Genomic DNA, 22,900 nt, shown 5'->3' on the forward strand with positions numbered 1-22,900 from the left:
AAATTTGCAGCTCCTGTGATTTGGATGTTGTACTTGGCCTTATTGTGATTTTGATAATATTTTGATTCAAATGAACACATGTGGAACCTGATGGGTGTTGATGGATGGGTAGTTGAATTTATCTGATGGAGATGCAGGGGTTCATCTCAAAGAAAAGGTTGAGAACCACTGGATTAAACTACAAAGCAGTTAGTGCTCCAGAAATAACAGTCAGATGAGAATTAGTACTTCTGATCATAAGACTTTAAGCAATTTTTTCCAATTAAAAAACACACGTTTTCAGGTTACATGTGTATTTCTCACATGTAGGAATGTGTTCATGTGAAATAATCACATCCTTGTAATTCACATGTGGAAGAAATAGCATGGAAATCACATGTCCAAAAGCCATGTTTTCAATTCAAGTTATTTTCAATTATTTTTCACGTGGGAATTTGTTCAAATGGAAAATAATCACATGTGCTTGTAGTTGACATGCATGTTTTTCCGATGTGGGTATGTTTTCACATGTGAAATAATCACCTGCTTGTTCATGTGGAAAAACACCTGCCAAAAATCACATGCCCATGCAGTTCACATGTGTGTGTTTTACATGTGAAAATGTGTTTACATGTGAGTTGAATGTACTTGAAGTTCACTTTTGGGAAAAAAAAAAAAAAAACATGAAATACATGTGTCCAAAAACCAGTTTTTTCAGTTTCCATGTGTACTCCTCACATGTTGGGTGTTCACATGGTTTTCATATGTGACTTTTTCATAATTGATATTACAGTATTGCCTCTTCTGCCTAAATAATTAATCTGAATACTTCCACCACCACTGCTGCTCAGAACTCAGTCCCACCATCAACACCTCTCCACCTCCTATTTTCTCCCATTTTCCTTCCAGTTTTCTCCCTCTGAGCTTTTGTCATTGCATCCATGTCTTTTATCACAATTTTGACCCACAGAAAGGAATTCTCACAAGATATCAAAACAAAAATCTATATTTAATATGGGAGCAATTACAAAGCGAAGTTGGCTGCACAGGGCCGTTGTCACCAGAGCGCGTGTTTTTCATCAAATAGGTCATTAGAGGATGATGGATGTAAACCTATAAAGTATCTAAACTGGACCTTTTAACAAACCACGAGCAACACTATCATTTCTCTAATAGAACCTGCTGACCGTGTCATTCCCTCCTGCCATTTGTCATTTTTCCTTGTGAAATAATCAATATCTGGGCGCTTTGAAATAAATAATATAAAAGTCATAGTAACCTACCCGAGGAGCAACAAAAATAGACTTATGGAGCACTCAGAAGGCCTATATGACCTCTGGGCAACATCTACTGCATGTTTCTAATCAATGCATAATATGAACTGTAGTTTTTAAAGCACATGATCTTAGTTTGTACACTTTATTTTCAGGGTTAGAAACTGTTGTGGTATTTTTTTCTTCCAGTTCAGCATGTTGTACTGCCATTATGGTCATAACACATTGTAGTAAATTATGATTTGTGGTGTAAATATTACCAAGCCCTTCAACAATCTCTATTTGACTACTGAACAACACAAGCTGGGAATCAGGCCAAAATGATAACAGCCTACTAGAGTCACTTTAATTCAAGGGTTAAAATAATAATACAGAGAGGACAGTAATGATATCTGCACACTGAAGAGCTCCTAAATTAAATATTTATTTATTTTATGCACCAGTTTTGATCACACAGACCTTCATCAGGCATCAGCTGCTCTGTGTTTGACTTCCTACTGTACATCCCCACCTGAGCCCACCGTCTTTAAAGTTGTTGACAATAATCTGAAACAAGTCTGTTTAATTTTGGACAACAAGAAAATGTATTTAGTCGAGGATAGGTACAAGATGGAAGTTGTGAAGTCTTAATCACAATTCTTGATGCTGCATTACTGACAAATATTCAACCCTGTTTGTGTGTGATTAGTAAGTGGACGGAGTTGTCAATGAATTAAATACTGATTATATTACTAAGTAAATAAAGGAGACTGCACAAATGCCTCTTCTTTTCTTTTCTCATTTTGTCTGCTTCTCATCTTACATGATTCAATGTGCTGACATTTTAATTTTGAACACCTTAAAGGTCCAGTGTGCAGGATTTAGGGGCATATATTGGCAGAATGGTATTTAGTAGGGGTGGGGGAAATAAGCGATACACCATAGTATGGCAATATTTTTGTTTGGAAAATATTTAGGGCTGGGTGATACCTCCTGAAAATAAAATCACAATATTTTTGGCTATATCTCGATACAAGATATATATCACGATATTTTTTAATCTCCCTCCAAAGCATTTCATTAATGCTACGGCTGGGAGACAAAATTGGACGTAACAATATTTCTGGCCAAATATCTTCTCTGATGCGACAAAATTGTAGCGATGACTATTGTTTTTGTTCCAGAAAATAGTAACACAGTAAGATTTTTTATTAATAATAATCAATAATGTGTCTATAATGACTAAGGGGGTTGAGGCAAGTGATAAAAAACAAATAAAAATGAGTGAAAAAACACCAGTTATGCCATGTCATGATACAACGATATCCAAAATCTAAGACGATATATAGTCTTATATCTCGATAACGATAAAATATCGTCATATTGCCCAGCCCTAGCACTATTGTATCGTCTCACAGTGCAGAGTATCAACTACATAAATTATTAATATTACAAATACAAATTAAACTTTTGGTCGCCTACTAGAATAATATAATACATTGCCTTTCGGTCCACTAGATACATTTTGCTGCAAAAAAAAATGGCTGACGTGAGATGAACAGACTGAAAACTCATAAGATAAAACAGATGTTGACAAGTTTTCCTTTGGGGACATAATTTACAGTTGAAAAAAGGTAATAAGTCACAATATGATTGTAGAAAACAAGTGTCGCACACTCTGGCTCCATATGCATTTCTTTTCTTTTGATGACGTTTCAGCCTTTGGGCCTCCTTCAACATCAACAAACACACATCAGCAGAGTGTGAGACACTTATTTTCTACAATCAAGTCTATTGCCAGTGATCAGCACCTCATTATCATCATTGATGTGCATTACTTTTATATTTTAAATGAGTCGCAATATGTCACAATATATTTTATTGCAAAACTTAGCATATTGCAACATATTTAATATCGCAATAATATTGTATCGGGACTTAAGTATTGTGATAATATCGTATCATGGATCGTGTGGTGTTTCCCACCACCAGTGCATACTATTCATTAATATGTTTTCATTAGTTTATGATCACCTGAAGATAAGAATCGTGTTTTCATCACCTTAGAGGGAGCTGTTAAAATCCACATACAGAGCAGGTCCTCTTCCATGGAGTTGCTTCTACAGTACCCAGAATGGACAAACCAAACACTGGCTCTAGATAGGGCCATTAATGTTTTTACGCTGGCCACTGAAGCTCTCCTACACACTTGGCACATGGGAGAAGTTTCAGTCTTGCAACCTCACAGCTATGCCACTACATCACACAACAGTTGTGGGATCATCCTTAAAAGAATCAGGATGTGAACTTATCTTGTCTTCTCAAACTTAGTTCAGGAACTCAAGCTCTTATAAACAAGATTGCTGATCAAATTCCTGCTGTCCAGAATGATTAGTAGCAGTTTCTCCTCTGTGTTCAGTGGTGTCATGGAGCGGATAAACTAAAAGAGTTTCCAGGAGCTTGAGTTACTTTAATGCTGTCCCAGTGTGAGTAGAGCGTTGGTGGACACAGTGACAGTATCCACACTGTCTTTAGAGATATGAACATAACTTACACCTGATACAGTCGCACTACTGCCATAAAATAATGTCAAATAAAATCCAGTTTATAGTTTCTAGTATGCTGACTGTTAGAATAATTTGAATTCTTCAGATTTTGTTTTATTAGGGACTCCCGACCACATCCACACATTTTGAACCTCATTCTGAGAGTGCCATCAAATACCTGCATTGATGACCGTGTAAGGACAGGCGGTAATTACATCACAGAAACAGGATATCTCCACTTGAGCAGTTCACTAAATGAATGACACGTGTTAATTACACGGACATGCCGCTGCTAGTAAGAAGTCTACAGATGATGGAAAATAAAAAAGCAGTGTGACACCCTGTGCAACCTTTACCTGGTCACTGACACCCTCTTTTATGGCTGCATATCACATGGCTGATGAGTGTCTTTCGGGAACAAATGATGATGATTCATCTCAGTTGGGTCAGTTGTGTGATCAAACTGCAGATAACAGTCTCTGTCTTGGTCTGACTCAAAGTTATTTGTTGCCACTTTGGAGGACAATGCACTGACTTGCATTCATTTCAAGTACACTTATCGCATGTCTAACTGTAACTCTGACCTATATCTTCACCCAAACCCTAAACTTAATCCTAAAATGTATTGGTCTGCCATGTGGGGAGATGCTTTTTGCACCCTAATCGGAGGTAAGTCCCCATAATGTGACAGCATGAGACTTTGTCATTAACACAAGCATACAGTCTCCACTCTCACTCCACACACTTGCATTTCCTCCTGGTGACCCACAGAGGACGCTGTCTCTCCGTCCTTCTCCCACACCGGCAGCCTCTCCAACCAATGGACTGCTTTTTAACAAGTCAATTAATATCAATGAGTGAATATACATAGCACATTTACAAAGAGTGCAATCTGAGGGATGAATTAACCAAATCGATTAGGGAGGAATAAATGACTGTGCGACCCGCAGACATTGTGGAAGTGGCCCTCGCTGAAAATCAATGAATTAGAAATATGAATCTAATCGCCCATTGGTGACACGTGGAGTAGCTGCAGCCTGATCTCAGGCCTTTTTCATATTGTGTCTGGGAAGCTGAGAAGAGTGGTGACCAATACTTGTATTTAATTTTGTTTTGTCAAGATAGGATGAAAACTGAAAACAATTCTGCGTAAAAATGAGGCGTTTTATTCATTTAAAATAAATAAAGCAGGTGATTTTGACAATTTTGCACCATTAAAGTTGGTATTCGTGATACATTATGAGTTTCCAAGGTGCTAGGATACCTGTTAGTTGGCTGTCTTGCTTTTTATTCAGTATAATCTTGTTTGAACGGACTCACAACATAAAAGCATCACATTTAGGCCTTGGATAATAAACGCAAGCTTTACGCACAGGCTAGAGAGGCCATTTCTTTCTCTAAGATTCTTTATTTCTTTAAGCTTTTGGTGATCATTTAAAAATTGTTAAGTATAGGCTGACATTTCCTAAAATCTTTGCACAAATCTCCGGATTTTAAACACCCACCAGGCACCTGCAACCTGAGTGAATTTGGTTCAAAAATGCTGCACTAAATAAATAAAAGAAACCCCACCAACACTGGATTATGAGTAACCTCGTGCAGTCGATCTGTGTCTGACTGTAATGTTAGTTGTGTGATGAGGCGCTTATCCCAAACCTTCCTTTTTGGCGCTAACAGCCCTGTGTTCATTTGCTGCCTAATTGGACTATATGAGACCAATAACAGGCGAGCGCACACAGCCTGCAGCCAGAGCGCATACAGAGGGGAGGACGGTCTTTCTCTCCCTCCCTCCCTCCCTCCTTCCCTCCCTCTTTCTCTCTCCTCACCGTCTCTCCCTTAATCCCATTTGCCATTGTACATGCCCAATCGCCTATACTTTCCGCATTTAACTTGGATGACATTTTTATTTCATCATTAGCATCAGACGCCAGACTGACTGACACGGTGGACACAGTTTGACGAAAAGAGCCCGGAATGAGACATCTCCATGTTTACGCATGTTTTGGTTTTTATTTTTTGCCGCTCAAACCTTTTATTTTATTATTTTTCTAGCCTAGAAGGACGCGTGTTTTTGACGCGGGTGTGAAATCGCGTCTCCGCGTAAAATCACAGAGAAGAAGAAGAAAAACAGGGACTCCTCTCAGCCGGGGATATCGTCAGTGTGTAAGTCAGGCTTGCCTTTTTTTTACCCCCCTCTTTTTCTGATTCCTGCTTCCGTGGTCCCTCTGCGTTCAGACCACAAACACAGCGATGCCAGAGACAACGCAAGAGACGTGCGCTTCGGCCAAGGACTCTCCTTTCTTCATTAAGAACCTGCTGAACTGTGATAGCAAACCGACCAAACCCAAGCCCGTGCTGGCTGCCACTAAGGCCGCCTTGGAGGGAGGATTTTCCCTGTCGCAGGTCGGGGACTTCAACTTTCCACGCTTTGACCTGCCCGCACAGAGGTTCAGTCTACCGGCTCACTACTTGGAGCGCACCTCGGCGTGGTGGTACCCCTACACCCTCAGCTCATCCGCCCACCTACACAGAGCCCAAGGTGAGACTGACAGACCAAAACAACTGTTTATCATGTGTTATGGAGCAGATATGAGCGATACACTGTCACACTCTTTGAATTATATTTAGATGTTGGAGTATTTTCTCTTTATCTTTACAACAGGAGAACTTAATTATTTTGAATAACAGGACCCTGTGCGTTTTATGACAATATTTTCTCAGACACCAGTCATTGCACATCCTCCTCAGACATATTCTCCATACACTGTTTTGTGCGTTTTGGTGATGGCAAATAATACGACGTGCGTAATCTTTATCACACCACAGAGTCTATAGTGATTTGACGCCTTGTCCTCTATGAAGGCCTATTTTGTTATGCCACGACAGGGGGATAATAGATCAATAAAGTGACACACTGTGCATAAAATGAAGCAGACATCGTCAAATCATCGGATGAGGGTGACGATGCGCAGCGTGCTTTTGATTTGTCTGCTGGCGCTCAGTGTGAACATCTTACCCCAGAGGCTTTGGTCACTGACAGCGTGTTTTACCTGCCTGTTTGTCTGATTTATTCACGTGAGATTTAAAATAAAATGATGTGAGTGGCACTATCAGTTTTGAGAGAGTAAATGGGTTTTTTTGAAAGCTTGTTCAATTAGGAGTGATTTGAAAACCCAGATTTGTGCAGATGAATCTAATAAATAAAGCAGGCCTACTGATACGGAACATTTTATTTATTTAGTTTAGAAAAAGTGTTATTTTAATAGGGGGAAATAATAATTTGAATATATTTGGAGACGGTTTGGTCAGTCATTTGTAGCTGTATAAATGGTTTATGTTTATGTCACAAGCCATATTTTCTGGCACTATTTATAACCAGTTTAGTTTCCCCAAAGCGCACAGGCTGCCCAGTATCAACAGGCTGTAATAAAACCCAAACCCACACAGCATCAGGCCCAAGTGTTTATGACCACATCTCCCTCTGTCCACATTCCAGTCACAGACAAACTGGGAGCCAGAGACTCCTCTCCAACCTCGGGCACGGACAGAGACTCGCCGGACCTGGTGCTCAAATCCGAGCCAGACGTCAAAGACGATGAAGATGAGGACGAGCACAACAACAACAAAAGTGGCGACGAGATAATCCTGGAGGAGAGCGACACGGAGGAAGCCAAAAAAGACGAGCTGGAGGAGTGGAAGAAGCGGGACGAGGACAAGAAGCCGTGCCGCAAGAAGAAGACGCGCACGGTGTTCTCCCGGAGCCAGGTGTTCCAGCTGGAGTCCACCTTCGACATGAAGCGGTACCTGAGCAGCTCGGAGCGGGCCGGCCTGGCCGCGTCCCTCCACCTGACGGAGACCCAGGTGAAGATCTGGTTCCAGAACAGGAGGAACAAGTGGAAAAGGCAGCTGGCCGCGGAGCTGGAGGCCGCCAACCTGAGCCACGCCGCGGCGCAGAGGATAGTCCGGGTGCCCATCCTCTACCACGAGAACTCGGCCACGGAGAGCGGGGGCGCCGGTGCCAACGTGCCCGTGAGCCAGCCGCTGCTCACCTTCCCGCACCCGGGCGTCTACTACTCGCATCCCATCGTCACATCCGTGCCGCTGCTCAGACCGGTTTGAGAAGAGCTGAGGCTGTGCGGCACGAGCTGGTGTCGATTTTAAAAATCATCCGAGAAAAAAAAAAAACTTCATATTTTTGTACAACTGACTGAATGAAGAAAAAAGAAAAGAGACACAGTGTCAGGCCTCATGGACCTATTTTGGGCAAATATATTGTGTCATTTTCCATAAGGGTGCCGTTTACACGTAACAGTTCAACCCACATTATTATTGTTATTATTATTATTATTATATGTGATTATCACCTCAGGATGAGTGTCTTTAATTTCTCCCCTGGTTTTTCCACCATGACTATTTCCTGGACACGCCACTGTCACATTTATCTGACTTTGTTTACAGTAATTGGCGGCCTAAAGGCGCGGGCCAGCTTATCACTTCACACACTTATTTGATTTTATTTACATTTCCAGAGCTGATATCACGATAATGTGCAATACACAGACGGTTTGCTGTGAATGAATGAATGAATCTATTCACGCTGGAATATTCATGAGGCTTTGTTGTCATTTCCCTTTTTTTTTTTTCCTTTTGGTTTTTTTTTTTAAAGCGCTTGACGGGGGACAATCAAGACACTGTCAACTGTAAAATACACATGTAGCTTTATGTTTAGTTTTAGTGATCCTCACTCTTGGTCCCTCGACATGGACACGTCTTTCAAGCACAAGTGTGAGCTCCCAATGTCTCTGAATCTACTTTGTGTTTTTGAACAGGAGCGGCAAAAAATATCGACTACACTGGTGTAAAGAAAAAAAAAAAAAGAAATGTAAATGTATATATTTAATGAGGCACGGGGAGAGGAGCTGCCACCTCTCCTCTGTACAGTAAAAACAACGTTTTGATATTGTATTGCTGAACCATGTTGTGAAATAAATGGAGAATATTCCTTACATTTTAGGTTATGTTTGTATGACTTCTGTAGAGGATGTCAGTGATGAAGAGGAGGGTAAATGGAGCCGTTATATGTATATATATATATTTTTTTTTTTCACTACAACATTTAACATTTTCCACAGAATTTTGTACCAAAAGATGCAAAAAAGTAGATTAAATTAATTTCTATCCTAATAATAGATACATGTCGAACCCTACACACACACACACACACACACACACACACACTTGTAGCATGGGCAGTATGGTTTCTGTAATCATCTTGGTGTTATGCACTTTAAAAACGGTATTTTACATAAAAGTGGTTCGGTCAATTAGATGCGTAATTGCCACCATCTTGCCAAAATTATGGGTAATGTACTCAGAAGAGGACATTACTCCCTGAGTATGAGCTGCTGTCTTTTAACATTTTTTTTCTCGCTTTCTCTCACATGGTGTGTGTGCATGTGTGTGTGTGTGTGTGTGTGTGTGTGTGGTATGTTCAGTGAGGTGGAAGGATGTCAGGATCTATGGCAAGTACCTCCACCTCACTGTTCTGGTGTGGAAGCTGGTGATTTATTTGTTAATTCATGATTTTATTTTCCTTTTATTTTATAATAGCATGTCTTTAAAAAAGATCTGAACATGATTTCATTTTTTTAAAATTACCACTTTTTTTTAAAAAAAAATCCTGAATATAATTTTTATTTTTGGTTTACTTCATGAGGAAACGTCTCTCTTTAAAAAGATCACTTGCGATGTCACTTTTATTAAAATGATGAGGTGGAATACTTATTGTTTTAGGATAGGATATAAAAAAAAATGCAGCCTATTTTCTCAAAAAAAAAAAAAAAAAAGATTTTTTTTTTTTTTTAAATATCTGGACAATAACATCTCATGCATAGATGCCTAAATTAAAAAAAAAGTTTGAAAATATAAGAAAAGTGAGAAATAAATGGTTAAACTTACGTACTACACACGGGACCACAGGTGTCACTGGACACTGGATGCGACTAACTTAGCAAACACATGCTGCTGTATGTAGGTTAAGTTAATTAAATAATGCTGTTACATGTAAAGGGTATAAAAAGCTTTAAAAATACGATTAGATAATAGTTCTGCTTGTTTTCATGCAAATTAATCTGCTTTAATTTTTTTCTCGAATTAAGAAGCGCAGCTTTGAGAGATTTGTCCCCAGCTTCTTTGAAGATGGATCGATGGATATTTATAAATGTGCACTAAAAATATCCAGCCCCAATCTATAAAGAAAAGAAAGTTTAACAATAACATTTCGATATTGGTGTTTTGTTTTTAGAGGTTAGACATCACATACTTAACCTGAGCCTTTTATTTTTTAACATTTACTAGGCCTAAATATATATTTTTAAATTTAATTCAGCTTTTTTCCATCATGCAAAACTGGATGCATGATGTTAAAGTTACAAGGGAGTGATGCAGGAGAAGGGGAGGAGGCTCTGTGGGAGTGAACGCTCCTCTTAGCCTCTGTTGAGTTGGGCACAGAAAATGGCAGTGATCAATAATCAGTAATAAATACTACTAAATAATCACCAGGGTGGAATGTTTTATTTAAATACAAATTTAAACTTTTCTTTAAACTTTGGGATCTGCAAATCCACCTCCAGATTGCACTCAGGTGACAGAGTCCAGGTGGAGACCTCTGCAGAGAAACTACAACCTGCCTCTGAACAACACGGTTTAATCTCCTCACAGTGCGCAGGAGACAAACTGTGACAGCTTAAAGACAGTTTTAAGAGTTTGTGCACAATATGGCACTCAGCCTGGCATAAAGAAAATAGTTTAAATGCAAAATACAAGTATGAGACACGTGTTCCTCTGAACAACCTTTACTTCAAAGGTCATATTCTGTTTTCATCTGTAGACCCACACAGTTATTGGAAATGAATCAGTCAGCTATAAACTCTATATGATGACCTCATCAAGAGACAAAGGGTTCATTCAAATATTGTCACATCACCCAAGTATTGACGTGCACCTACCACGCACGCTCAACGCGGCCCCATTACCGCAAATTAATAGATTGCTATGGCATTATTCCTCTGGCACGTATCGATCCGCAAACGTCTGCATCACATTGCGTCAAGTAAGAGCAACGTTCACGCGCCGCTTCGGCTCGGCGTGTGACCTTGATTTGCGCGCATAAATTGAAAAAATTACCACTCGATAATTTCCATTTGTGCGACATCTTTATGTAAAGGAGTAAAAGGGGAGCGGGGCCGAAATCAGATAAAGTACATTTGCAGGAACGGGGGCAAACGGACGTGACCGGGGACTGCGCTCAGTGTATTACATTAAAATGGAGAGCTGAATGAGGTAATTTTAAGCACTATCATAGGTTTTAGTGCCAGTTTGGAAACACACAAGTGGCCCGACCACCTTGCTTAACGGTAGCCTCCTGTCTGCTCACATGTGTGTTGGACTGGTAAAGTTTGGATTTAGAAAGATTGAAACATTTATTTGGAGAACCAGAAACCTAGAGAAGCATGGAGGGAGGTTCTCTGGGGTCCTTGAGGGGTTGGCAGAGGGTTCCCTAACAAGACAGAGATCATGTGAAGCAATGAGAGAGTTACATGGGCATGATTTTATGATATCCAGGGTGTGTGCAGCTTGAAGAGGACAATCACGATTATGGTATTTTATAACTGGAACATGAAAAAAGTAGAGAAATACTGATGGACATTTGTGTTAGAGGTTCCAAAAATGCGCACTGGGAAAGATCATATTTTAAATGAAGATATTGAGAAAGTTTTTTTTTTTTTTATCATTTTATTTTAAATTAAAGTCTTCAACCATTTGGCACAACTCAGATCCAACCACCAACATGCTCCAAAGATGGGCCAAAAGTGAACGTGCGCGTAAAGTTCACCTCAAAAGCTCCTCTCACGTCGTGCGTCAACAAACGTGTCCTGCTACAGATATAACCCACTGGTGTATTTCCACAACCAGAGGCCATACAGAAGTGATCTGACGCGTCAGAGCTGAACAACTCTTTTTGACACTTCTCGAAAAAGGCAAGTCTTGTTTTAAACCCATCCCATTTGCTTTGCTGATTGAATGCGAGCATCAGATTTTCATCAAAGTTCTATTAAGTGAAACATAGGTTGCGGGGCACCGTCTGATTGGAACAGTTTAAATTTTAATTGTGTTTTTAATTTGACATATAGTTGCTGTGAAGAATGACACTGAAACGCCGAGGGGCGGTCGATTTTCTTAATTTCTCCCCGAGGAATTGATGAGTCTATCAGGGCAGTAGATTGGAAAGCCATTAAAACTCAATGGTTAGGTTGTTAATTGGAACTTGATGGATAGGAGCCCGTGGATAGGCTGTACTGATCCAATCTTCCTGACTTTGTGTTTTCCAATAAATTACCCAGTTCATTTCCACACTCAGATTACATAAATTGTACACCTCCAGGGCTCGGGCGCTCTGCTTGCGTTTACAACTCTCTCTCTCTTTCTCTGCACACACACACACCCTCTTTCTCTCCTCCACACACACACATACACAGATGTGCGCGCACGGACGCACACAAACGCCTCCTGAAAAAAGAGCAGGCCCCGCTTTCTTGAATGAAAATCGAAACGTAATCAACGTTTATACTTAGAAAATTTATTGATATCATTTTCTCTGGTAATTTCCTTATTCTAGAGTTGGACACGCCATATATCATAATACACACGTGTAAAGGGTCTTTGTTTAATATTTATCGAAGCTTGATTCCCAGATCAAAGCGCCTCATAACTTCATCTGTCTTTCTCAGACCTTTCTCTCCTGCTAGAGATCTTGTTCTGTTATTGCGGTAGGGCGGCCATACACCACCTATCATTGTGATAGAGCACGAACTTAGGCCCCGCTCCTCGCTGCACGCTGCTCGGGCCTCTCTGCACATCTCGGGTACAAACGCAGGAACATGCAGCAAGGACGCATGAACATTTCCATACTAATAATAACACACAGCTCGGGCCTGCAAACGCCAACTCTGACATAAAAACCAGCGTGTAATTCATTGTGTGCGTCACAATAGCCGCCTGTTATGTCCACTATCTCTGTGATGAACTAATCTCACTTTGCAAAAGTCGTCTGAAAGTGATGAAGGCGGCCCCACTGACAAAGGTCTTTGTTTGAAAAGAGCGGCATATAAAATAAACCCATTTAACTGTCATTGCAGATTTCACGCCTTATGTGTAACCACCATAAATCCAGCATCCGCCCCTGACTGCCCTCATATATTTGCCCCCCTTCAGTAAAGCCTCCCCTGCGTAAGCGTTTTGTTAAGATCGTTTAGCAGCTGCTGGCCCCGCTGCCAGTTGACGATATTTACGCGCGGATCCAGATGCTTCTGTCTGGCTGCTATGATGATGATGATGACGGCAGAATCTGCTGTCAACATCATCATCATCAGCAGCAGTGTTCATAGTCGTCGTCGTCTTCTCCTCTGTTTCCAGCCGGTCTTTAACACCGAATGCCGGTTGTGTGGCTACCGGGAAGGGCGCTGACATGATGATTAAAGCTGACCATTTGTAATGTGTCTGGGGCTCCCTTACAAAGCAGTAAAAGAGGGATAATGTGCCCGAACCGCCAGCTCAAGCCCCGCAGCTGTCCCGCAGCCAGACACACACACACACACAGATAGAGCATGGGTGGTGGAGTTGGGAGGAGGGCGGCGGTGGTGGTGGTGGTGGTGGGAAGCGCGCCCCCCTCCTCTCCCTCACACACCACACACACACAAACGCGTGCGCGCATGCAGCCCCCACCGCCTCCAATCAATTAGTCAATCAATTAGCCGGCCTCCACTCCACGCGCGGTCATCACGAGGCAGATTAGCTCAGTAATGATCAAATTAATTCTTAATCGCAGATAATGGACGCGGAATGAGTTTATTATTTTCAGGAAAAATGAGTTGGGCCTCTGCATTAGTTCCGAGGCTGCGTTACCGTCACCCCGGCTCATTTAACATACATGGGATCAAAGAAAGAAAATGTTTTACATGAGGTCATATTTAAGCCACGTGGAGGAAAGATGTTTAAACTTATATTTTTTTTTTTTAAAGATATGACATGTGGAAATTTAATGTATTTTTTAAATTCATAACCAGATTTGTATTTTCTCAATATCCTGTACTTTTTTTAAAAATAATAAGAATAATAATAATTAAAAAACTAAAGGTTGCAGCTGATAAGGAGTAAACATCACAAGTGTTTTAAGTGCACCTGAGTGCAGAACTGAGCACTGCACGTCTTCCCTCGCTCTCCTCATCCCGTCTCCAAACCTTGACAGGAGTTTGAAATTTCCGGGCTTATGTTGGAGGCTGCGATTGGCCCAGGAGGAGCTTACCTACATGCAAATGAAGCAACGCAACCTTGCTGCCTCTGATCCAGAGCGTGAGGAGGAGGACCAGGAATACACTCATGTTCCCCGAGCTCTAGAAAAAACACCTTCAACTCCTTCAATGTTAAAACTCCACAATTAAACCGACTACAGGGGGGAAGGAAAGACAGAAAGAAGAAGACAAAAGCCGCTTTCGTAATTTTTACGCACCAATCGTGTAGAAACCAATAACGGAATACAAGGGGACAGTCAGATTCAGGCAATACTTCAATACTGTTATGAAGCGAGAATGAGTAGCGCAGAAGACAGCGGGAGCAAGTGCTCGTCGGGCCCGATTTCCAGCTTTACCATCCAGTCGATTCTAGGCACGCCGTCTGATGCGCCGCGCTCCGGGAACAAGGAGCTCTCCAAGGGGCCGCCGCCGCCGCCGCCGCGGAGGCGCTCGCTGTCGGTGTCCTCCGAGGAAGAGTGCAGCGGTGGGGAGGACTCTGCAGACTGCTTCTGCTCCGACACGGGTCACAGCGAGCCATGCACCCAGCACCAAGCCCATAACTTCTGTTTAGGTGAGGAATATTTATCATTATTATTAGAATTATTACAGAAAAGGAAGCAAAATATTTTAAATAATCATGTCACACATATTTAGTTTTTATATTATTTATTTACGATTAAAACAGGCCTGTTTAGTTCCTCTTTTTATTTATTTATTTAGAAATAAGCAGGCCTCCTGTTTTCTGTTTTTGTTTGCACTTGAGCTCACATTTCATTAGCTCGTGTTTGTGACAGTCACACTCACACGCAGCTCATCCACTTCCACTTGTTTGTTGTGTGTTGACTATCACGCAGCAGCGGGAAGAGTGGAAGGTCGAATAATTAGCCCTCTGTCTTTCCTCTCATTTCAAATTTAATTGAGCCCGCTAATTGACGAAACATGTTTCTAAAATGGCTGCACTACACGTCGTCAATTGAGCGTTAAATAGAGCGGGATTTTATTAATAGCCGACTGTGCACAGTGCGTACTCAGGCTGAATTGTTTATTTAAAAAGTCACCGGCTTTCAGCAGTCGATTTAGGAAGTCAGAGTTCACACTTGACGAACTCTCAAACTGAGTATGTAGAGGAAAAAAATGTGAAATTATTTTTTCAGGACAAAAAAAAAAGCTTGCAACATAGAGTCGGTTGTGATATTCACCTCCTCCTCCTCCTTCTCTTTCTTCTCCTCCTGCCCGCGCTCAGGTCCCCCTAAAGGACTGCTGTCTGGGAGTGACGGGCTGCCGCGGCGGCCGCACCTGCCACAGCCTCTGCTGCAGGATTACAAGGAGGAGCAGGAGAGACCGTGCCATCAAATGTCACCCCTGTCGGAGGAGAGACAGACGGACGGTGCGGACAAGCAGGGCAACTCAGCCAAGAAGAAGACGCGCACGGTTTTCTCCCGGAGTCAGGTGTACCAGCTGGAGTCCACCTTCGACATGAAGCGGTACCTGAGCAGCTCGGAGCGGGCCTGCTTAGCCTCCAGCCTGCAGCTGACGGAGACTCAGGTCAAGACGTGGTTTCAGAACAGGAGGAACAAATGGAAACGGCAGCTATCAGCTGAACTGGAGGCGGCCAACATGGCCCACGCCTCCGCACAGACACTAGTGGGGATGCCGCTGGTTTTCAGAGATAACTCCTTACTGCGTGTTCCGGTTCCCCGCTCTATCGCCTTTCCGACGCCCCTGTATTACCCGGGGAGCAACCTGCCAGGGTTACCTTTATACAACCTGTATAACAAGATTGAGTACTGACTCTGCTGTATGTTCACCACTGCAGTCCACGTAAAAAAAAACAAAACACGCATTACAAAACATTCTTATAAGTGTCTCCACATAACCCTGTATATTAATTGTATCACTTTATTTGTTGAGGAAATTCTTATTATGCAGAAACTGTACATCTAACGAGAAAGCAATCCAGCTTCCCTTAAAATGTATAAAATACACCATGTGTATAATTAATTACAATAATTTTTGTACTTTTATTTTCCTCCTTTCACTGATAAAATAATGGGAGTTTAACAGTCATATCAGTTTCAAGAAGAAAAAAGGATCCCACCATTTAAAAAAGAAGCTTTTACACTGTTTTTATTCATAATTGGTTCGTCACAGATTTTGCAAAGCAGCAATCATTTTTATTTCACCTGACAGGAAATTATTCCATTTAAGGAAGAAAAAAAATATCATTGTTTCTATTGTAATTTAGACCTTCAATAAATAACCTTCTCATTCAATAAATTTTCTATTTCAGTGAAAAATTGGGGCTTGTTTGGTTTTTATTTTTATGGACCGCTTTTTGTGCACTTACATTTGTAAACTTCACTGTTGACACAGTTAGATTTTCACACGCTGGAGGCAAACAGTGTAAGCCACTGTAAACAAGGCTAATGTCAAATTCTACTTAGCTGTGTTGACACTTCTTGTCCCGTGAAGAGCATGCAAGCAGTAAACAAGCTCTGCTGTCATAAGTGTGATCGTTTCTTTATGATAAAAGCTTGGGAAATAATCAGAAATTGAAGGGGAATTTTTGATGTAAAGCTGCTGGAGAAATGTTTTAGAGCGAATTTAAGCTGAGAGCACCTGTGCCTTAACTGTGACTAAAGTGAGGAGGAAAACCTGGAACATACATGACATCACTGTTGCTTTTGGCCTACATAAACCTCCTATTATTACATGAAATATTAAGTTGAGAGTGTTTGACAGGTGCATTTTAATTGTATCTGTACAGGGATGTAGTGTGAGATGTGTCCCTCTGTAAGGCTCACATTACATATTTGTTTAATTCCTACAAATCAGCCTACAAGCAGAATAAAATGTCAAGCTGTGCCTGAAACTGCAGATGCTTTTATGACAGTATTTTCAGATTAATTTCAAATGTATAAACACTCTGCTGTAAATCAAGAGGTGCATGACCTGAGCAAGCTGCCTTGTAAAAGTAGATGTAACTAAGAAGTAGATAAAGCAGATTGCAGGGTGGAGAAGAGACACATGCCATCCCGAGCCAATCGTGCCTCTGGGCCGGATCTTCTCTCATTTAAAGTCTGCCTCCCGTGGCTCACTCTAGCATCAGGCCTCCAAAAGGGGAAACATAATAAAGAGGCATATTGTCAAAGTTCAAGACTCTTGGCGTCATTAATCGAAGCTCTTTTCTCCATCTGCGCGATGAATTACTGTATCAGTTACACTTTGAACGCCATGTACGGTGTGTCTTGTTAATTCAGAGGCTAGTTTAGGTTTTCGAGAGGTCCAGCTCACGTTGTCAGAGCTCAATTTACGATTTCATAACAATTCGATAGATGCAAAGCACGAGCCTGAAGAGAATCACTCACTCACACAAGCACACACACAAATGCCCATGGTTGATGAGGAGCGATAAAACCATGTCATTTGCCAGCTTTTCTTGGGTGTCACATCATGTACAAGGGACCCCCCCCCCCACCACCACCACCACCACCAGCAGCAGCCAGCCAACCCCTTCTACCCATCCCACCAATCTCTCCCTGTGTGCTAATGGCTACATTACCTAGCAGAATCATGACTAGCCAGGCTCTGCTGCCCTGCAGATTATGCCTGACCCAATTTCTGCAACAGCCGCCCTGTGTTTCTGGGAAAATGGATAGCGTTAGACAACAGCAGTGATTTATGGGTAACTCCAGCACCAGCGGAGAGGTGAGGTGCAGGGGGATGAATTTGTGACAGATAGGAGAGGGAGAGAAAAGAGAGATAGAGAGAGGGATGGGGGACCGTAACGCTTATGAAAAGGAGCAATAGCTTTGGTTGAATGAAGCTGTTTATTAGTTTCCAAGTGGTCATTATGTCATCAGGTGTGACGGCAACGCGCCGCTCTTTTGGATGGGTGTTTGCACCCCACTGACTTGTGGGAAATCTGCATGACCTGTCACCTGAGGTTGTTTGATTTACAAGAGACAGGCGAACAGAGAGGGGGAGATGTGCGGAGATGAGCAAAGGAGAGAATAAGTGAAAGAGAGGAATAGGTGGGGGTGGGGGGGTGGGGGGTTGGATGTAACTATGTATCACTGCAATGGCAGGTGTGAATTACAAATTTTAATAGCAGGGCAATGAAAATGATTTGAAGTGGTTTAAACTGCAAAGAGACAGCGACTGGCATGGTGATGAAGATTTGTTGAGATGATGTGTTGTGCCTTAGGATTCATCAAACCTGCCTGGTAAGGTGAAAAGCAAGTGTAATTCACTTCTGTGGTATAATTTATGATGGGAGTAATGGAAACTGTGGGCTACACACAGTGTGGAGAGGGAGAGGCAAAGACAGAGAGCACTGGGCAAATTGATTCTCGGGATAGTTTTCAGAGCATATTTACAGGATCATAATGAATTACACTAAAACCTCCGGATATCACCTCTTTTACATCTCCAGATAAAATGATGTAGATCAAAACTAACTTAATAAAGACACCGTTAAATTTAAACAGGCTGCAACAACATTTTTTTTTATTCCTAATGTTCTAATATTTGACTCTTCTTCTCTTCCCTTCATCATTTATTCGGACAAGGGGCTTTTCAACTACCTAACATATTTACAGCCATTTGATTTAAAGAGGGTATGTGTGGCTTCATATTAGAGCGGGAGGTTATGAAGTATAACGCCAAAAGCAGATGCAGAGCCCAGGGTCTGCCTCAAGACAAGAGTTTTAAAAGCGATCGCAATGCATTAAGCCAGACAACTCTCAAGACCTGTTTGCTCCCTAAATGAATTTGAGGGGAGCATAACAAGGTTTTTGAGGCAGGCCCTGTCATCCGCTGGCTTTAACCAGCTTCTGTATTTATGGGTTAATGGTTAAAAAGGAGAGCTTGGACCAGAAGTGATTTTTCATGATTCTGTTTTATATCAACTGGAAATGAAGGAGCTGAAGGGAAATTGTGTTTGTCCCCCCCCCTCCTCTCTCACCAGCCCCAACCCCTTAACAGAAAAGGCATATTCTACTGAACCAGGCCAAGCAGACATATGGATAAAGTATATTAAGTAAAATATGGCTTTGGGAATTATTTGGTTTGTGCAACAGGCGTAAAAACCCAAAATAGGTTTTAACTTTCAGTCTCAAAATCGATTTGCTTAAACTCGCAATACTGTAACATATTTTGCGATGTTTCTAACTCAAGGTCAAACACAAGCAGCTCTGTTATTTGAACTCCCCCAAACAACATTTAACCAAAAATCTGCATTAGGGCTTTAATGGCAAAATGCATTACACTTCATTGTTAAATTACCAACCATTTCTTGAACTGCCTGTTTTGAAGTGCCATTCGCTGTCCAATATGCATCAAACTATTACAGGCTACAGTACGCTGAGAGAACTCAGCTATTACTCCAGAGATAAGTCCATTAGCATTACCTTTGACACAATAATGGATGTGAGATACAATTCTCTGCTCTCCATTTTGTATTTGTAAGGATAATAGGGGGATTATCTTGAAGGCCTTATGCTACACACTCAAGAGTGAGACCACACTGAGGACAGAGAGCTCTGCAACAGTTGTTTTCACATCCTCCCCTCCCCTCCCTCAGCCCTTCCCTCTGCTCCAAGACCCTCTCAGAGAGAGGCAGGGAAGATAAAGCATGTCATTATTCTATTAAAGACCTACAATTTTTGTAATGGGACTTGCAGCGGTCGGCAGAAGTGCAGGCAGCTTCTTCAATATCCTGGACATTATTTGCTCGTTTAGTTAAATGATGTTTCTAATTCCCTCATAATTACTTGTAATGAGGCTGTCTCCCTCGTTTTGATGCGGCAACATCTTAATACAGCATGGCATTCTTTTTTAGGGATAATTACCTCTCATGAGGCCGGGCAGCAAGGCTGGGGTTTGTTGTGCGCTGCACACGTGGCAAATTGGCTTGTTTCCTGCCATCTTGTCTTCCTGCAAATTGGTAAATTAAGTTTCTCGGCTGGAGCATTAGAACTGTTAAGTTTGCTTTCTCGGCTCCTTCAAATTATTGGCTTCGCTGACAGAGAGACGGCTGTATATTCTGTGTTTTGTCTTATTAACTTTGTAGAGTTTTTTATTTAAAGATTATACAGTGAATGTTAGGGGAGCTGAATGTTGGAGCATTAGGGAAAAGTTGTTGGAGGAACAGTTTTGAAATTATTGTATTGGGACATGTTTTCTGGTTCGCAGAGCAACAAAAATTATACATGATTCATAAAATGAATCTTATCATTTTATATGTTTCATTTTAAAGACAAAAGCTTTAACAAAAAACTGTAGAACTGCGATCTAATGTCATTTAGGGATAAACCTCATAATTTAATGGAAAGAAGTGAATGCTGGAATTATTCTCTACACATTAGGTTTCATTTATTGTAGGCTATATCAATATTGCTATAAAAATACACCTATACTGCCAGTGTTAACAAAGGGAATGAACCAGCTCCATCCTTGTCATTAGGACAATAAATAAATGTATATTTAATACTTAAAGGTTCAAATTGGAAGATCTCAAAAAACAGAAATAATACGTCCTCATTCTGAGAATGGATTTTCTCTTCCTGTTTCCCCTCTACCAGCAGAGCTGTATGTGATGTCCCTCTGAAATGATCCAGCTGCCGTACTCCAACCGCAGCCGTCGCAGGGTTGACTGAGGGGTTTTTATTTCTAAGTGCTGATGTGTCGCAGACAGTTTGGCTCTACAAGGGCCTGTTATACGCCGATTAAAGAGAGGGAAGGAGTGCTCCCGCAGGGCGGCCTTGTACATTTACCCTAACCACAAAAAGGTCTAACGTTTACGCCCCGGTGCTGACATGACCTTCAAACAAGGTCCCTCTGCTGCCTGGGTGGATACTGGAACTGTCTGGAGGAGACCTGCAGTGAAACCAACAGACAGACAGGAAGAAATCATATCTTTTATATCAGGAATTACCTGTCTGCCATATCCTGTGAAGTTAGAAGATATGGCTTTTATTGGGAAATACAGGAAAGGATAGTTATTTTTCGCACTTATATGGCAAAATGTGATTGTGATTTTCCCAAAAGCTTTTGTCAGTTTCACTGAATGTTGGAACATGATATAAGAAGTATCTTTTCTCCATTAAAATCACCTACGCTGAACAAACTGACAAACACAAAGGGCCACTAAATAATTCAGATCCAAATCCAGTCATCAGTCAAGACAAACATATCACTGGCTGTTGTTTTTATTAGTGGGAGCACAGACGGATTCTCAAGTGATCCTCTTGTCTGTGCTGGGTCAGTGATCTGTTTGTTATGAGATTTGATATCGACTTCTTCTTAATATGGAGAGTTGGGATCTCTTTGTAAGGACCAAGTGGTCTCTTTCAGCTGCAGGGGTCTGCTGTATAGAGAGATGATCTGTCACTTCAGTCTAAGACTGACTGCTGACCACATAGCCTGCAGCTCAGCAGCGGGGAGCACAATGAAAGCAGCACACTATCACCTGACAGCTAATTAGGGATCACTCCCCTGGAAGGGAATACATTCTCTTTGAGGGAATGAGAGAAAGAAAGCACTAGGTCGCTGAGATTCCTGTGATGTGTCAGTCAAAGCCACAAGCCACCTGCGATTCCTAAAGACAATTCTCTGATATGTTTGGTTATCACTGTAGTGAATTGTTAATGTTGGTGGTAAAAGTCAAACGACCTGACGTTGGTTCAAATACAAAGTGTTTGGTTTTTCTCTCATGTCTCCCACTGGAGTGAACTAAAATAAGAACTTCATATCTCAACATTCATGCCATCTGTTTAAATATCGCAGTTCAGCAACACTGATTGTCCCCAGTTGTGTGTGCCAATGTGCCCACATGTGTGTGTGTGTGTACATATGTGCCCATCCAGCAGTGTGAGTCTATGGTTTATACAGGAGACCTGGGACTTCTTTGAAAACACATTTGTAACCATTAGTTGAGTGTAGGGTTTCATGTGCAGAGTGCATCCTCTGGACTGGTGTCAGAGTCTCTGCGAGGCTCTGCGGCAGGCTCTCTTGGAGGGACAGTGCGGAGAGGAAGAGGAGGCTGGAGGTGGTGGTGGTTGAGGAGGAGGGGGAGCACTGGAGCCTAGGCGTCCCACCAACAATGCATCACGGCAAGCAGAGCGTAACCTGAGCCCCCCCTCTGGCCCTGGTGTGGCCTGCCACAGCACACTCCCTCTCGGCCCCCTTTGCACCCCCAAGATGCTTTTAAGGGGATTTGGTCAGTGAGAAAACAGCTCTTCAAAAGAGTCGTCGTCACATTAGAAAGTAATTAGCCGGGCCTGAGGCCAAGGATTCCCTGACCTGACTAATTCTGCACCCCTAAACAATCCGTCTTGGTGCTAGGCGGCTGGTAAGGCACGTTCTCAGTGTACTGGGGAGGGGGGTATTCTGGCACGGGAGATTCCCATGGTCCTGCAGGTGAACAAACCCTACAGAGGTCATTGGGAAAGGTTACAGGGTAATCCATCTGAGTAACGGTCTGCAGGTTGATTTGAAAGATGTCTCACAATACAGGTGGAGGTAACTGTTGAACCTAACTGTATTCAGGATATAACCTAACAGAACAAATTATTATTCCTGTTACAGAGTGACAGTTACCAAATAATTCACACCACTCTCTTATTTGCGATGATGAGGTCAATTAAAAATTTAAAGCATTGCTAAAAAAACAGACTGGCTCCAAAGTATTCTGATCATATACAGCTGCACTAACTTAAAGATGTTTGTGATCTTAAAGTCTAAGGCGGATGCAGACCGCCACATTGCTTTT

The 22,900-nt window shown here is 41.8% G+C and overlaps 2 protein-coding genes across 2 annotated transcripts; both read left to right on the plus strand.

Annotated features, from left to right (window-relative positions):
- The first annotated feature begins 5,895 nt into the window (after positions 1-5,895).
- Positions 5,896-8,034, plus strand: hmx3a (H6 family homeobox 3a). Its single transcript, XM_033612565.2, has 2 exons — positions 5,896-6,317; positions 7,275-8,034. The coding sequence occupies exons 1-2, from the start codon at positions 6,029-6,031 to the stop codon at positions 7,895-7,897; spliced, it is 912 nt and encodes a 303-aa protein (XP_033468456.1). The 5' UTR covers positions 5,896-6,028; the 3' UTR covers positions 7,898-8,034.
- Positions 8,035-14,283: 6,249 nt separating this feature from the next.
- hmx2 (H6 family homeobox 2) lies at positions 14,284-16,424 on the plus strand. Its single transcript, XM_033612566.2, has 2 exons — positions 14,284-14,698; positions 15,371-16,424. The coding sequence occupies exons 1-2, from the start codon at positions 14,425-14,427 to the stop codon at positions 15,916-15,918; spliced, it is 822 nt and encodes a 273-aa protein (XP_033468457.1). The 5' UTR covers positions 14,284-14,424; the 3' UTR covers positions 15,919-16,424.
- Positions 16,425-22,900: the final 6,476 nt, after the last annotated feature.

The sequence above is a fragment of the Epinephelus lanceolatus genome, chromosome 17, assembly GCF_041903045.1.
Source record: "Epinephelus lanceolatus isolate andai-2023 chromosome 17, ASM4190304v1, whole genome shotgun sequence".
In the NCBI taxonomy this organism is placed as follows: Eukaryota; Metazoa; Chordata; class Actinopteri; order Perciformes; family Serranidae; genus Epinephelus; species Epinephelus lanceolatus.